This window comes from Sinocyclocheilus anshuiensis, unplaced genomic scaffold (assembly GCF_001515605.1).
Source record: "Sinocyclocheilus anshuiensis isolate Anshui unplaced genomic scaffold, SAMN03320099.WGS_v1.1 scaffold387, whole genome shotgun sequence".
Classification (NCBI taxonomy): Eukaryota; Metazoa; Chordata; class Actinopteri; order Cypriniformes; family Cyprinidae; genus Sinocyclocheilus; species Sinocyclocheilus anshuiensis.
Window position 1 is genome coordinate 1,075,865 of NW_015549624.1, and position 19,110 is coordinate 1,094,974.

Sequence of the window (19,110 nt, forward strand, 5' to 3'; positions counted from 1 at the left end):
ATCTGTATCTGTGCATCCCTAATATATATATATATATATATATATATACGGGCTGCAATATCAAGATGGTGAAACAAGACACGATTTTTACATTTCAAATAGTTTTTACTATAGTTTTTATTAGTTTTAATTTTAAAGTCATAGTTAAATAAAAGTACTTAGATATTGCTTTTGACTTTATTTACATATGTGACTAAAAGGAATCCAAAAGTAATCAGATTACATTACTTTCATATTGTGGTACTTGGATTACGTTACTGAATACTTTTTCGATTAAGTAATTTGTAACTGTAACGGAATACATTTTAAAAGTAACCCTCCCAACCCTGGATATTTTGAAAACAGCTGGGCGAGTCATGCTACTGGATTACTTGAGGATTAGCTTGTGGTAGCTGTTTGGACTCTCATTCTGACAGCACCCATTCACTACAGAGGAACCATTGGTGAGCAAGTGATGTGACGATACATTTCTCCACATCTTCCTATGAAGAATCCAATCCATCTACACCTTCATCTAAATTTTCAGCAAATGTTCATTTTTGTGTGAACCATTCCTTTTTAAAATATATTTCCCTTTGGAGAAAATGAATGCAATTTTTATTTCGGGAATGCAACTTACGCACTTAGTCGGTTGTGGGAGTTTCCAAATCATTTGTGATCACATTCAAAAGCTATAAACAATTCCACAGGCCGACAATAACACTAGGGCATCCGGTGGCAATAGCGCCTACTAGTGGTATGGCAACATGATGCCGCAAACAGGGAATTGCTGGCATATACATAGGTTACTGAGTGCATGTTACATAAATATCAGTGCTTTGTGAGCGCTTGAGAGTGTGTGTGAAGGCTGGGACGCTGCAGACAACTGGCAGGGTGTGCGATCTCGCACAGCCTTTGACTAATAAGCCCACTTTATGTCTCATTACATGCCCCCATTTAATAGTTGCAATTCTTCCTGCACATACAGATGGAGGAGCTGACGGTGAAAAGTTCCCGGCCGACCCGACGTTCGACCCCCTCTGCGGACATCCGAGCACATGTGCGGGATGATAACGACGTTCCTGCCTTTTGCGAACCACACTTTTAAGATTCGTAGGATACAATGGATTACATAACCGCGCAGTAGGAGAAAATCACCATTTTATTTCCAGACCTAATAAGCCATAAACATGTGGATAGAGGGTTTTTCCCCCCAAGCTTTTTTGGATACAAAGTATGTTGTGCTTGACTGCAGCGGTGCCATTTATTTGGGATCTAGTGGGAGGACTGAAGGCACTTCATACCCTTTTAATTCATAACTATAGCTTGTTAGAGGCAGGATTGTTATCGTTGGAGTAAAATGTCAGCGGTGGGGCCATTTAAAGAGCATTAACAAATTGCTCATTTTGAATAACAAGCCTCAGACTCTGTTTTTACAGCAGAGCAGTTAGTACTGATCTGAAAACAGTCTTATGGGTTTTTAGGAGAGATTGGGACAGGGAGGTGCTGATCCTAGATCTTTTTCTGAGGAACATGCTTGCCTAAAGTGTTTAACAGCTATCTATTAACGCAGAGTCCTCAGAGAAGGGTTTAAATGTACATTAGCACGGAGATAGTAGGAATGCTTATGCAACATCTAAAATAGCTGCTTCAGTACATTCACTCTTATGTATGATATGATTAATGGAGAAGAAATGCTGGATTAGACAAAACACTCAACAAACTGCTTCATCTATGGAAATGCATATGAAGTATTGGTTGCATCGCATATATGTGTGTATGTTATTCTCTCTCTTTGTGTGTGTGTGTGTGTGTGTGTGTGTGTGTGTGTGTGTAATACAACCCTTACTTCATAGGCAATAAATAAATTAATAAATTAATAATTTATTGTTCAGTGTAATGATCAGTGTAATGATAACAGAGTAGAATAAATTAATAATAATAATAAATAATAATGCTTAAATACTTAAATCTTAAAATGGTATAATAATTCATACATAAATAATATTACTGTAAAGTATATTATACAAATGACAAAAGTTATAGGATGTATAAATAAACAGATAGTATTTTGATGGATGGATGGATAGATTAAAATGTTTTAATAATTTACACATAATACTATATAAATAATAGTATGTGATTTATAAATAAAAAATAAATTATTATAGAATTTAATGTTAACTATAGGACTAAATGAAATGAATAATAACACTTAAATAATTCTGAAAATGTTATAACTTACAAATACAAAATTGCTGGTCTAATTTAAGTTATATATAAAATATAAATATATATATAAATTATAACAAATTTTAAATTACAATAAATTATATAATAATAAACTGTAATAAATAAATAAATATTATAGTATGATTTAATAATAATGTTAAATTATTATTATTAAATAAATAATGCTGCTTAAATGTTATAATATTGCTTAAATGTTATAATATTTTATAAATAGATAAAATAAAGAATGAATGAACAATATAATAATAATAATAATAATAATAATAATACATAACAGTACATACATACATACCATATAAACACAATCATATACATTTTATAGTAAGAAAAAGTTCCATTTATGCTCTAATGAAATGACCCTGTTAAAAATAATTTTCCATGTGCTTGGGAATATCACCAGGGTGATGATGGCGAGGCAAAGACGGATGTGTTTCTCTTTACTCCAGCATTCTGTTAAAAACTGCAGTGCTCTGTTGGCGACAAGCTTCAGACAGATGGGTAATATCATCCTGTGATGATGTGCGACGGCTCTGAGGTGGTCTTGGCCAGGCAGGTGAGCACAACACTCGCAGCTGAACAGCCTCCTACTGTAGCTGATGCTGAGCGAGGCGCTATAGCTGAAGCAGCTGTGTGTTTGGGTACAAATGTACACTTATGTTCACCCATTATATAAGTGGCATAAAAAATTGAGTGTCATAAAATTGATGTCAAAGCATTGGGGGAAAAACATCCCTGGAGTGGTATTGTTCTCTTATTGTTTCTACTATCTTGCTGTTCTACCATCTTTTCTGAGAGAATATTGCTGTTTTACATATATATATATATATATATATATATATAATTAAAATTGTTATAAATTAAGACTTAAACATTATATATATAAAAAATGTAATGTATTTTTATATATTATAAATTTATTTACTTCTATTTTAAATTAAATTAACAAATTAATCAACTATCATATATGTTTTATTTACTAAATATGTATTTAATAATTAGTATAAAATATTAACAATAATTAATTAATAATTATAATCATTTTATTATTATAACTGATAATAATTAATAATAATATTATAATTTATTTATAAATAAACATTAGTATGGTACAAATAAATTATAAATAAATAAAAGTATAGTACAATTTAGTGCTAACAAGATGAAATCAAATTAATAAATTTGAAAATGTTAATATAATAATAATAATAATAATAATACAATGTGATTTATAAATGATGCTGTCTAAAATGCTGTCTAGGTAGGACTGGAACACAGCCATAATTCACACTTTTTCTCCTGCATTTTTGAAGGACATTTTTAACTCCCTTATTCTTCTTTACATCGTTTCTCAAAAGGGTGCACTTCTTTTCTTCTGCCGACTCTATTCTCCATCCTATTCTTTTCTATAGAGGGAACATTTCTCTCCCCTCGGCGATAGACAAACAAATATTTGTCTATATGTCTCTCACTCTCACTCTCTCTTTGGCCCGTCTCCTCGGGACAGACTGCACTTGCAGCCCTCCACTCCTCAATGAGTTTCATTCAATGGGCACAAAGGTCTCCTGGGGGAGCCTGGTCGTAAAGCCATCACACGGGCCCTAAATCTGCCCCACCGCCCACCATGGCAGGCCCTCCCTGCTGCCAATCAGAGTAGAAAGTAGACCAGCACAAAACCCTTATCGCAGCAGAAACCAAAACCCTTGAGACCTGCAAGTGAGTCTGGAACGAGTCGCAAGAGCCATCGATGAGCCAAAAGGGACAAGAGTTAAAACACAGGTCTAAGCACACTGCACTCGAGCCTAGACTACATGAAAAGAGAAGCTGTACATCAACTCATTATACTGGAGAAAACAACCTAGCTTGAATTAAATCTCAAGCACAGGGCCACTGTAGATTTGATGGTGCATTTTGCTCTTGACTGAACCATAAACCCTATAGCACACATGGGACAAAAATCAAACCTAGACACACAGACGCCACACAGACAAAGGCAGAGATGCATATCCTGTACAACTGTCCCAGCAGTACTGTAAATCTAGTAAAGCTTAGCTTTTAACCTTACTATATGAGGTTCAATAACAGCAACAAAACTCATTTTGAAGAGGTCAAATCATAAGAAATTAAATTCAAGTTACTCTTTTAATTTATACAGGTTTAAGGTGATTATACAATTGTAAAAATATATATTTATACATAAACGTCCAAAAGTTTGGGGTCAGTTTTTTATCTATTTATTAAGACTTCTATTCAACAAGGATGCATTAAATTGTTCAAAATTGACTGTAATTATATTTATAATGTTGCAACATATTTCTATCTTCTATCTCTCTAAACAAATAAACACAAAAATAATAAGCTGCACTACTGCTTTTAACAGATAAATCAGCATATTTCTATGATTGCAGCATATTTCTATGATTTCTATGATTCTGATCATGTGACACTGAAGACTGGAGTAATGATACTGACATTCAGTTTTACATCACAGGAATAAATTACATTGTAAAATATGTTCAAATATATTATATTTTATACAATTTAACATAAAATGTACAAATATTTAATAAAATTACAATTTAATTTTATTTTATGTTCATATTTTAATATATTAAAATACATATAATATATTTTAATTAAAAATATATAATATTATATTCAGATTTTATTCGTATATTTTATAGAAATTTAATTTACTTATAAATTATTATACCATTATCAGATTTTGCAGTTTTTTTTAAATTATTTATTTAATTTACTCTGTATAGTCTGATATCATTACGTTGTACAATATTTTATTTATTTATTTATTTATTGTATATGTATTTATGGATGGACTGATGGATGCATTTATTTATTTATTAATTTATGTATGTATGGATGCATTTATTTATTTATTTATTTATTTATTCCTATATACAAAAAATATACAAAAATATCTATGTCATGGACGGTGCCTTATACCAGATATAAGATGAACAATACTGTGGCTTCTAAAGGCAACAGATGCACACTTTCACTTTTACAGCGCTGTTATAAATTACTTCGAATAATATAGCTGACATGCTATTTGTCACGAATCTTGTCCATGGTCTTAGCCACCAGAGGTCGCCTTCCTACTATATTGACTCTCACACCACACAGACTTTTACACGTCACCCTGGACTACACTTCCCATGTTCCATTTCACTGATTACATTCTCACCTGCAGCCAATCACACACTATAAATATGAGGCCCTAACCACTATTCAGGGCCAAGTATTGTTTGCGTTTATCTCTCTCCTAGCGACAGCAGCTTTACAGTTCCCTGTCCTAGTTTCTAGTTCCTAGTCTAGTCTTCATAGTTCATTGCCTGTTTCTCTCGTGTTTACACTCTAGCCTGTTCTCTAGACTCGCCTGTTCTATGCCTGCCCTGAACTATACTTTCTGTCTTGGATTATCCCATTGTATTGCCATTTCTGACTATGTTTGCACCTTGCCTGGACTATTGCCTGTGTTTGTGGATTACCCGTTTGCCTCGCCCTCTGGATTATGTTCTCCGTCGTTTGACCCATGCCTGTCTTTGGATTACTCTGTTGTCTTGCCCACAATATACCTTTTTTGACCATGTTTAATAATAAAGCTTTGCATATGGATCCGCACGCCTCTTGTTTTAGTCGCTCCGTAACACTATTACACATTTACTGGCATTAATATAGCCATTAATGGACTGAAAGCAAACTCAGCATGAGCGCTGAAAATCCAAAGCACTGTTGACACATTGAGAATTATATTCTCAGCAACACAAGATATTATATATATAAATATATATTTATAAATAAATGAAAATTGAACAACTCCAGAAACATCCACAAATAGCTAAAACATAATATATCTTACTAAATATAGTACAAACACGCAACTATTGATATACTGTTAAAGACCAGAAGTATTTGGAGTGGCTGTCAAACATTAGTGGATCATGTTCACAGAGACCAAGCCGAATACTTTTGGGGCCCTTAAATGAAGTTTCATCACCATTAAATGTAACAAGAGCAATAACATTGGGTGTCTACAAGAACTAATAACCAGCAATACATTAAAAATAATACATCTAAACAAAATTAACCTCCAGTACTAGAGCATCTTTTTAAAATAAGAGAAAAAATTGCAGATCCGGTCTCTTACCTTCCAGCAGGTCTCGTGCCAGACCCGGTTCTGCCCCTGTGGACCGAACAAAGTCTGACAGGACCGCATCCATGTCCAGAGTCATGGGATCATGTGGCTGTGCTGCCTGCCCTGCAGCTTCACGCTTTCATCTACACAAAAATCACAGGAAATATCATAGAAATCATTGAAGAACATCAAATAAAGGACAAAACAACAACAAAAACATGGACTGAGCACAAAATGCAGCATTACCAGTACATCAGGCTATTATTTACAGTTTGATCACATTCAGATTAATCAGAGATGAATGCAGCCTGGGGAATGTGTGACATGACTGTGAGGAGTAACTGCACTGACAAAAAAAAATGGTGTAGGGTTTACTTTGAAACAGTTTTCACTCAGAAAATGGTAGTAATGGTATATACTGTATTTACAACTGTTCTTTCTGGGCCTCGAATCTGATTGGCTGAGAGGAGTGAGATATTCTAGTGATAACAGCACTCCAATTGTTTTTTATAACCGTTTGTATACACTCTTAAAAATAAAGGTGCTTCATGATGCCATAGAAGAACCTTTTTGTCTAAATGGTTTCATAAAAACCTTTAACATCTGAAGAAACTTTCTGTTTTACAAAAGGTTTTTTTTTGTGGTGAAAGAAGGTTCTTCAGTTTATAAAAAGGTAAGAAAGAGATGGTTCTTTAAATAATCTTTAACTGAATAGTTCTTTGTGGAACCAAAAATGGTTCTTCTATGGCATCACTGTGAATTTTTAAGAGTGTAACTCCACTTGCAGTATTTCTCGCAGCGAGTGTCATGGCGGACGCCCAAATCCACTGTAATTTTAAAAACCTATGTCAGACTAACAGAATTCATTAGCCGAAAGTTTTAGAAGAAAAACATTCCATGAACGTTCCATGCTAACATTTTGTGATCATTATTAAACACCAGATAACTTTGAACGAACAGGTTTGTTCATAACTTTGATACAACATTGCCACAACGTTAGCCAAAGTTCTGAGAACATTCACTTTTAGCTGGGAACTAACTATAGTAAAAATATAAATACAAAATAAAGACTAAAAGTATTTGGAGTGGTCATCAAACATTAGCGGATCAAGTAACACATTCAATAAACAGGACATTTTGAAGTAGAATGAAATGTATAGTTCAGTCATGAAACTCTAGATGGCGCAGGCTGATGGGTATTAACGTAACTGATGATATTCACATCTTTAAACGACTTGGCGCAAGCTGATTGGTTCATGTTGCATATGCAGCCAGTGAGCTTGCTGCATTACATTGGCGGGTTAGCATCCACTTGAGCATTTTGCAGCGCGCTTTTAGAGTTCCTCTGAAACCCTCCACCTTCCCTAGCTCCACCTGTATAGATCTGCTACGGGTTATTTTATATGCTATTTGTGCAGCAGCACAATCGCGTATGCATTGGCAGTAGCAAGTTCCTGTACTTGCTTGCAGCAGCAGCAATAATCTTCAACTACAGCAATAACCAACAGCAGCAGCAATTCAGCAGCAGCAGCGTAGCAGATCTATTCCGCCAAGACCAAATACATAAACATTGTCATATCCATTACCATGCTTTTTTTTTGTAAAGCATACTCCAATAATCTGTTTAATTTACTTTGAAAAATATTTTTTGAGGGTGTGGTGACTGATCTCACAACAGCTGACAGTGCGACACCTGGATATGATTATATTATTAGAAATATGAACAAATTCCCAAAGAGAACAGATAATGTTACACCAGTGCTTTGCTGTGGGACACAGCTGTTTTGCATAATGCGCTTTAATTAGAGAAAAGAAAGATTATACTGTACTAAGTTATTAAAGGGACAGTTCACCCAAAAATAAAAATTTGGTCATCATTTACTCTCCCTCATGTTGTTTCTTTCTTCTGCTGAACACAAAATAAGATACATTATTTTGAAAAATATTGGTAACCAAACCCCATTTTGGTTTCCTGAGTGACTTCCAGGGCTGCATTAACCATTGGGCTAGGCGGGGCTGAAGCCCTGGGGCCCGGACAAGGAGGGGGCCCGTGATTAGCTGTGGAGTAGATTGACTGGTCATCAGTAGTGTCGATTGCCAAAGCCCCGCTCCTCACTTATTAGTGCTATTATTTAGTGGAGCTTTTCCATATATTCCATGCATTACCGTTAGAGATTAAAACGTCACGTTCGTTGGTTTACCAACCAAATGCATTTATTCTATATTTTTACTTTTGAACGACCCTTGCATCACGTATCAATCAGGTGATCGCTGCAATATCCGCATTCACCTCACCTCTTAAGCTTTTCATTTAAACGCATTTTAAGCATTGTGGTTTAAAAACAAATTTAACTGTTCAGGGACATTAAGCAGTGGGGCAGAATTCATTTTGGCAAATGCGCGCATTAAGACGGTCACAGCCTGATTCGCGTGGCGCGCACCTGCTCTACAGCGCCAGTCTTGAGTTATTTTTCACGCCTTGTGCTTAAACGTTCAAATGCAGTTATGTGTCAATGTCTCCTCGTCAACACAGTCATCTGTGTCTTAAATTAACGTTAATAGTTAAATATAAAGCATGTGTAGTAGTAGGTTATATGAGATCATAATATGATGAGATTTTAAAGGGATAGTTCACCCAAAAATTAAAATACTGTCATCATTTACTCAGCCTCACGTTGTTCTAAACCTGTATGAATTTCTTTGTTCTCCTCAACATAAAAGAAGATATTTTGAAGAATGTTCGTAACTAGAAAGTTTCTGGTCCCCATTGACTCCAGTAGTGTATTTTGTTTTTCATACTATGGAAGTCATGGGGGCCCAGGCAGAAACTGTTGGGTTACCAGTATTGTTCCAAATATATACTTTTACATTCAACAGCAGAAGGAAACTCATACAGGTTTAGAACAACAACAGACCTTTAATTTTTGGGTGAGCTATTCCTCTAAAGCAGCTTAATTTAGCTGCTATTAAAATTTATGTCAATAATGTTAATCAAGCATTAGAAATAAAATCACTCACTTTCCTTGACCGAATTCTCATACAGGTTTGGAACAACTTTAGGGTGAGTAAATGATGACTGGATTTTCGTTTTTGGGTGAACTGTCATTTTAAGTGGTGGTGTGTCAATAACCTGTTGCATGCGTGTTTATGGGTGTGTTCTGCTGTCACAAGGCCGTGCGAGTGTGTCACAGTGCTGGACAGAGGACAGATTGGTGTGATGTTTCAACACTGTGCTGACAGTATGCGGGCTGCATGTGGGATTTTTCAGCTGGAACACGTTGGCTGTGACATTCTGCTCAAGGCCTTTTTTGTCATTGCCTTATGAAATGTGCCGTTGTTTGATGCTGGTGAGATCAGACCGAACCTTGCTATGCTGGCTGGAGGGGGGAACACCTACAGGTTCGCTGCAATAACAGAGGACTGTTTATCCATGTGCATGTGCCGTGTGTCAGACGGCCGGACACACGGCCAGCAGCTTCCGCACCATTTACGGAGCGTGACACAAAAATGAGAGGAATGTGAAGCTGCCCACAGTGGAGAACAAGCTTAACTGCCCACTACTGAGTGCAACTCACAGACCTGAAACATGCGTTATGATGAGTTCTGTATATGGATGGGTCATGATAGCCAAATATAAGACACACATTTACTTGACTTGAAAAATAGTATTAATGATACATACAGTTCTTTCTGGTCCTCAAATCTGATTGGCTGAGAGGAGTGTGATATTCTAGTGATAACAGCACTCCAACCGTTTCACCTTTTGTATAACGCCGTTTGAAGTATTTCTCACAGCGAGTGTCAAATCCACTATAATTTTATAAATAATCAGTAGGGGGGCCCCGCGGAATGTGATTTCTAAACACGCCTCTGTAAATAATACTGTTTTTATGTCACGGAATGTAGTTTTAAGAGTTTTTTACTACCTGGTCTCATGGCATAAATGTACCTGGGTGCACTTTTTAGCGAGATGCGAAATACGTACCAATAAGTACATGTCACTGCAGTTTCCAAAATAAATGAACACTAGAGGCAGTAAAACTCCGACACCTTTTATTCCTTTTCACACAAATTTACAGAGTTTCGATTAATAAAGCGTAATTTTCACACAATTACTTGAAGAATATCATGTTATGACTTCAAAACAATATTAATATGCTGGGAGATTTGAAAATTGATGCTTTTGAACATTAGCAATGCACATATCCAGCTTCATATATATGGGTTTTCATAGCCGGTAGGTTTGTTCGGTAGCTCACGGAGTACGAAGACGTACTTGAGAGGTGAGGAGCTCCGGTTCGAATCCCGTGTAACCACGGTTCGACAAAGCAGTCCAAATCTGCATATAAGGAAGTTCAAATGGCACAGTTGCATCAACAAATGCTTTTTTATATCAGTTTTGCAATTGTTAACACTATTGGGTAGGTTTAGGGTTGGGTTTGGTGTAGGGCATATTTCCAACACGATAGAGCATTAACTTTTAGCGTCAGTCCACAGATATTTGAATTCTGAACCGCCGCAATACGTATCAGAAGCAACATAATAAAAACACAGCAATACGTACCTATTTCAACTTAATAAAACCTGCCAGGGTTCCTGAATTGAACCAGTGTTTTAAGCGCCACTCAGTGGACATTTCTCTTGAAACTGCGGCGAAACGTGCAGTAAGGTACGTAGAAACGGTGTTGCACAAAAAGTGCACAGAGGTACGTATTTTAATGAGACCAGGTTGTTTTTTAGGCGAGAATGTAGTTGTTTAGACTTCAAATATGCTGTTTGTTAATAAAGACAATGTCTATTTGAAAATTTGCTTTGTCGTTTTTGGAGATGTGAGCTCCAGGGCGTCAGCGGCATTCAGCGCCCATGAACCGGATGAGAGCATGTAGTCAACAATAGGGCCTTTCGCACCGCGGGAACCTTTTCATAGTACCAGGTCGTCCATGTCCATTATTGTGAAACCTGCGAGACACAACAAAAACACAGCTCCGATCACAGCGTCCTCCATCCTCCTGTTGCTAATGTTGTTCTTTGTTTCTGTTGTTGAACGCAGCGCACAAATGACGTACTTTAGTACTGTACATTTAGTTCTGGAACTAAAGCGGTGCAAAAGGCCCTATGTAATCTATTGTAGTCAACTGTAGTCAGTAATGTAATATAGATTACTCATTTTAGGTAATGAATTCAGACTAGTTTTCAATTACTTACATTTTACTTTTGATTGAACTTGTTTATAGATTTTAATGGGATTAATGTTATATAAAATCATGAAATGCATTAAACATCTCATTACTCTACTCGTATGTTTGAATACTTGCGTGAAGTATGTTTTCGGTCACTAATATAAACCGAACAGCCAATAGCGAGCTTCCAAGCAATACAAAGTAATCCACTGCACTTTGAGTAAGATTACAAACCCTGCAATTGCATTCTGCTATAGCCATTAGAGAAGCCTGACTAACCCTGCAGAATTAAACATAAGATTAGATCATTCACTCTCAAAGGTTTCTTTTTGTGCTTTTTCATAGGTCACATTTGTGCTGCCAGATGTTGTCCGGTTCAAACAGATGACAGAATGACATAATCACAAACCCTGATGACCTTTACACAACCAGTGTGGTAATATATAATGTGGGAATTTACAAATATAACATACAGTATATAGTTATATATATTATAATATTTTTATTAATATTTTAAATCTTTCTATCTTTAAATATTTTAAATATTTTTATTTTATTTTATTTATTTTATATTATTTAGATTTTGCTTTTGAAAGTTCACTGTATTTTCATGTGCTTTTAATTTAAGTTTAATAAATAAATTTATAAATGAATTAATTGTGCACAACAACACTACTGATATTCATTAGGAAAGTTAGCAGTGTTGTCATGTGTTTAAGGACAAATTAGTAAATTAACAACAACAACAACAACAACAACAACAAAAACAGTACTTTTCATACTAATACGTAGTATAATCACAGTTACTTTTGATTAGCAGATAATTACATAAATAATGGCAAATCCAAAACCTGTATACAGTATATCTGTCTTTACAGAAGTTTCTGTTTTGACAGCAAAAACTTATATTATCTTCCTTATATCAAGATGAGAAAACATTTTTCTTTTCATATGCCTTGCATTATTTATCAGGAAGCCCAGCACTTTAGCGGCAGCTTAGCTGACCCAGTTCCATCCAGATGTTTGTATTGTGTGGTACGTGTGGGTCTGTGTTGGGATTCACTGTAAGCAAAACCAGTTCAGTAAAGCACTCAAAACATTAGCTCAAAACATCCAGCGGTTCCATATTTAAAACACTGCAATGTATTTGGTTATGACTGTTTATAAAACACCTCAGCCCGATTTATATTATGGATCTAGTGATTGCCGACTGACCTGTTCTGTAATACATCAATATAATAATCCTCATCCAATAAAAGTCAAACAGAAATGTGTTAAAGCAAGCCACAGCCCAAAAAATCTTTAGTGCAATCTCAGCCAGATGTACTCGCTAACATGCTTTTAAGATCTGGATTCAGTGTGACTTATGGCGGAGTTTATTCTAGTGAATGTAAATCAAGTGGTGGCAGCGGTGGGTATTTTTCATTTTATTTTCTTAAAAAAAAAAAAATTCTGCTACTTATCAAACCAGTTACATGGTATATGGTAACTTTAATTTTTGAGATCTCTACAGCACGAAATGTGAGTTTCCAACAGAGAGAATCAGTCAAATGAAAAATCAACAGTGTTTGAAACTAATGATGGCTGTTGCCTGACAGCAGAATGGTCTGTCAATAACAGCCAATTAAAAATCAGCACAGCATTTTACAATGCTGCATTTGTAAAGTATATCTAATTCATAATTATATTGCATATAATGAATTATTAACAATTATATATGAATAAAATTGTTGCATATAAGTATTAATATAAAAACACAAATGTTACATTATTTGATCTCATCTGTAATTTTTATAATTGCATAGTATAAAATGTCATATTAATATAATAATAAATATAAAAGTAAAAATATAAATGTTATATTGTCATTATTATTAATATTGTTATTATATTTCATAATAATTAGAATAATATGATTTTGTTGTAACATAACTCATTCAAATACAGTAGTTTTGTGTCTTTTGCAACCTGTTAAAACAATGAGTTCCAGTTGTTTATGATCAATGAACATCGATTTTAAATACTTAATAATAAAAATGATAAATGTTCGAGATTGTATACAGAGCCATTTCTAGCAGCTGAAATAGTAGAGTATATAATGTAATATAATATATTATTCAATTTATTTAAAAAATGACATCTGTTTTTTTAAGAGTACGTTTTTTTTTTTTTTCATTTTTCAGGTAAATCAATACAGTGCAGAAATATGTTAAGTTTTGTAAAAGACGGGTTTTAAAATCCTACGGAAATTTGTCAGATGTGATCACATGCAGATTCCGTGTGGGCTTTGTGAAGTTCCTGTGAATAAATGCTGATCACATAAAGGCATTCTTACTTTCTGTGTTCTCAATGGGAGTTGAGCAGCCACCTCACCACCATGCTTATGTCTGCGTCACACACTCTCTAACACACACTCCTCTCGTCTAGTCCATGGCTGGCAGGTGAGGAAGACTCGGGCTCAAATACAGACCTAGAAACAGAGAGTGCGAGAGAAAACCATTAGTGAACAAATCTCAAATAAACTCCAGTGCCCTATAAAGCACAGTAATGTAGTCTGACTTTAGCCACATTATGCAAGCGTGACCCAATATTCCAGTGACCCTCTTAAAACACCCCTACAATCTTATATTACTGCTGTTTGCTCAAATATACCCTTACAAACATCTCTATTTCATGTAGTTTATGGTAAGTAAAAATATGAGTGTTTATGCAATTTACGTCATCGTCACTACAGAACGCTGTTAAACACAATACATCTGAGATGTGGTGGAAATGATAATGTGGTGAAAAGGTTTATAACTTTCAGAAAAAAAGCTAAATGAGATTCCTATTTGATAAATGGAAGACTTGAGTAGGTCAGAAGTAGAGCTGAGGAACGTGAAGAAACTTGAGCTCAGCAGTCAGAGATCACAGTGATGTAATGCTTTACATGAGCCTGGCAACCGTCCGATCACAGTCAGTTTATTAAGGTATTTCTGAGTTGTGTGTGCACAAATGGCTGATTAGACTGGTAAGGATAAATACAATTTCCATATTAAGGTTTTTTTTTTGTTAAGAAAACCACAGGACCAGTTCTAGGATTTTAACCTCAGTATGAGCCATTGTGGCTTACAGGACTATTTCTTGCAAGAGGTCACAAGTTCAAATCTTGCTCTACTGAATATCATCTGTTTGTCAGTAAAAATCCCCCTTTTTTTGACTTACGATAGTATTTATGTATTTATTTAGCAGAATTTTAGTTAAATTCCACAGAAAATTTTCAGCCATTTCAGTAGGTATTTATTTATTTATTTATATGTTTGTTTGTTTAGCATATATATTTTTAGTTCCACAGATATTTGCAGCCATTTCTGTAATAATTAATAATGAATTAATATTTTATTTATTTAGCTAAATTCCACAGATATTTTCAACAATTAAACAATTAATACATTTATTTATTTATTAAAAACGTTACATTCCGGAAATATTCTTCCGCCTTTTTTTTTTTTTTTTAACATACTGCATTAATTTATTAATTTATGTAGATGATATTTTAGTTAAATTCCATAAATATTTATTTATTTATTTGTTTGTTTGTTAAAATAAATTTAATTTAATTTAATTTAATTTAATTTAATTTAATTTAATTTAATTTAATTTAATTTAATTTAATTTAATTTAATTTAATTTAATTTAATTTAATTTAATTTAATTTAATTTAATTTAATTCCGGAAATATTCTTCAGCCATTGTTTGTTTGTTTAATATACTGTATTTTAATTTATGTAGATGGTATTTTAGTTAAATTCCACAGATATTTATCAGCCATTGATTGATTGACTATTAAATCCCACATATTTATTTATTAATTAATTTTTGTTGTTAAATTTCAGATTTATTTATTTTTATTTATGTGTTTGTTTGTTTGTTTTGATTGTTTAAATATATTAAATATTTTATTATTTATTGATATTAGTATTATTATATTATTTATGGATATATGTATTTATTTATTTTTTTATTGCACATTTATTTGGTATATTGTTTTAAGTTAAATTCCACAAAATGTTTAGCTATTTCATCACCAAAAGTATAACTAGTTTGAATAATAAAACTAATTTGGTTAATAATAGCCAGTGTCAAACAATAACAAATGAATTAAGACTATAGAAAAAAGAAGATATTAATTTATGATTTCTATATTTATTAACTTTATTTTACAGTAGTTTTACAGTATAAGTATTTTTTGGAGAAAGTGTTGTTTTGTGAGATACGTGTGTGTGTGTGTGTGTCTGTGTGTCTGTGTGTGTGTGTGTGTGTGTGTGTGTGTGTGTGTGTGTACAGTGAGCGATGAGGTCATCCTACAGGCAATGTGAATCTACGTCGCACAAAAAAATAATATGCATACACAAAACACACTATATTTGATGCCTCAGCAGGCCCAAAGTCTCACACGGCAGCAGTTTTTACAGCAAGATCCCTTAGAGCTGCTGTAACCTCAAGAAGCAAAAATCACAATACATAATTCACAGCTATATACATTCGGCTCTCCTCCGCTCAGAACAGCAGCTCACGGCTCTGGCAGGCCATTTATAGAACGGCTGAGTCTCATTTCACAGCATTAGACTGGAGAAGAGTGACAGGCAGAGAGATGGACAACTACATTAGCCCAGGGGTCAAAGGTCAGGGCTTTTAGGAAAAGAGGTTGGTAAAAGAAGAGAGGAAGAGACACTTCTTCTTCTTCTTCTATCTTATTATATTATTCAAATCAAATTGAAGGCTTTTAAGACTCCCTTTGAGATAGCAGTAAAATCTATATATTGAATCAATAATGTTCTTAGTCTTTCTTTCCTGTGGCAGGTGGCCCAGAGAGAATCCACATAAGTTGACATTAAATTAAATGCCAGATACAGTTTATTGTGTAGCCAAAATACCAATAATTACCAGAAAAAGGTAATTACTGTATGCGCAATGCTGTAATTTTAATTATCAACAAGCCAAAATACGACGTGGCTCTTATTTTGAAATGCCTTAGTACTTTCAAATACTTATTCAAAAAGATGAGATAAAATATGCACTCTTACAACTGTCTACAAAAAATATTAAAATATTAAAATACAATAAACCATAATGAAAACATGTTATTATTTATTTATTTTTTGTATGTTTGTTTTTGTTTTTTTGGGGTGGGGCATTTATTTATTTTTATTTATTTATTTATTTTAACACTTTAAAGGGTGATTGGCTATTTTATTGCAAGGCTAAAAAATATTAGCTCAAGAAAACTAAAGATAAATAATTTTCTGTCTGCAAATTCGGATAATTAAGACTTTTGTCATGGCATTTAAGACATTTTAAGACTTGAAAAGGCAGTTGGCTATTTTAATTATAATTTTTAAAAAATCAGCTCAAGAAAAATAGAGATTAATAAAAAAATAAAAAATGTATAATTACTTTAATCCGTATATAACAAAATGGAAGACCTTAAAATGATAAATAAGACTTTTGTTGTGGCATTTAAGACATTTTAAGACTTTAAAAGGCAATTGACTCTTTTAATTATTTAAAAGAGGAAAAAGAGAAAGAAGACCAAATTGAAATTGTAAATTGAAGACCTTAAAGTGATAATCAAGACTTTTTTATAGCATAAGACATTTTAAGACTTAATTTATATATGTATGTATATATGTATATAAGTTGACAATCTCTTGTAGTATTTATAATTTCTAAATTCTAATTTCTAATTACTTTCTGATTAGAACAACTAAAAACCTTCCTTAAGTTGTCCAGGGCTCCAAGAGGGGTTTGATTTCCCTTGACACCAATTTAATGAGTCAAACCTGCAGCTACTGTTGAATTTCATAACCTTTTTTTCTTAACAAACGGAAAAAGTGCAGAGATACCTCTCTGACGAACTCCCACGGTTTCTGAAGAAAGCTTTTAAATGAAGGAAATAAGAGAACATACTTAGCAGAACATACTTTGTTTATCAAATATAATCTCCACCCACACGTGCATTCATAGAAACACACACATACACTGAAAACAGCAAACAGTTTGTTTACACCTCACGCTGCATTGACCTGAGCGCACAAGGACCTGCAGGCTTCTAGTATTTATGAGCCCACGTTAACAAGCTCCAAACATTCACAGTGAAAGCACGAGAAACAGAAAGACCCTCGCTCTCACCTCCACCTACGATCAGAGCCGCTGTAAAACAACAACAACAGCCACACACTCATTCATCACATCTCCCTGCTCTCCCGTGCGTGATCAATGTTTCCACGGCTAAATTTAACACAGTAACCTTCATAATTGCGCTCTGAGGCTGCGAGGTCTATTTTCAGAGCGTCAGACGTCTGGCAGCGGTGGAAAAATGTGCGATCACACCCAACTGATATGCAAAGCAAGTGTGAGAATTATGGGAAGCAATTACTCAGAATTTCGCCACAATATGTACACTGAGTAAGTGTGTCTGTTGTGTCTGTGTGTGCAATTTTAAAGTTATTAAAACACTAAAAAAAAAACTCAAATACAAATTTAAATGTACATACACATGCATATATCAAATTACATATTAAATGTATAAATTGAAATAATATAATAAATATCTGATCAAATAATCATATATAAATACATTTATGAAAATTCTATAAAATATATTGTAATGACATAATATGACAATATAATATGATATATACACATACATAAACATATACATTATACTATATTTTCTATGTATGTATACTGTATATGCCATGTATACAAAATATATTACAATAAAATATAATACTTTAAAATATATTATTATTATTATCATTAATGATAATAATGACAACAACAACAACAATAATAATAATAATAATAATAATAATGATAAGAAATTATTATTTAATTTCCATTGTGTTAAAAAGCTGAAATAAAATAATAAAAACTAAGCAATTATTAGGGTACAACGGGGCTAAAGGCGACCCGGGGTAAAAGGCATCTTTGATATTATTTTCATCTAAACCACTAGATGGCACAAAAACGTGGCGTAGCACTTTCCAAAACATCCGCTTTTCAAGATGCACCTGTATTTTTGTCTGATCTTTGACGAGATCGCGCGCAGCAGCGCAAAGTTGATTCTGTGCTTACTTGATCTAATATTTAATGTTTTTTAAAATGTTGTAGATTTAAGTAGCAAATAAGAATCGCTAATATATATAAAATAAAACACCATTTGAAATATACATATAATTTTATATAATTAATATTATAATTAATATTACATTAACTATTTCATATTCATTATTACATTAAACCATTATGAGCAAATGTTAATCTCATAAATTCTATTCTATTCTATTATTTAGTGCTGTCAAATGATTCATCACGATTTATCGCATCCAAAATAAAAGTTTTTGTTTACATAATGTATGTGTGTTAATAAATGTATCAATTTAACAGATAAATACATATCTAATAATATATAAATAATATAATAAATAATTATAATATACTTTAATGACATATCATGTAACGGATATATATATATATATATATAGACACACACACACACAC

The 19,110-nt window shown here is 33.4% G+C and overlaps 1 protein-coding gene across 1 annotated transcript in view; it reads right to left on the bottom strand.

Moving 5' to 3' along the window:
• The window catches only part of LOC107659507 (OTU domain-containing protein 7A-like), an 89,423-nt gene that overhangs the window by 37,256 nt on the left and 33,057 nt on the right, over positions 1-19,110 (bottom strand). The window contains exons 2-3 of the mRNA XM_016448474.1: positions 13,901-14,035; positions 6,398-6,528 (exon numbers count right to left, since the gene is read on the bottom strand). Of these exons, the coding sequence (XP_016303960.1) occupies positions 6,398-6,482 (85 nt within the window). The 5' untranslated portion in view covers positions 6,483-6,528; positions 13,901-14,035. The remainder of the gene's footprint in view (positions 1-6,397; positions 6,529-13,900; positions 14,036-19,110) is intronic.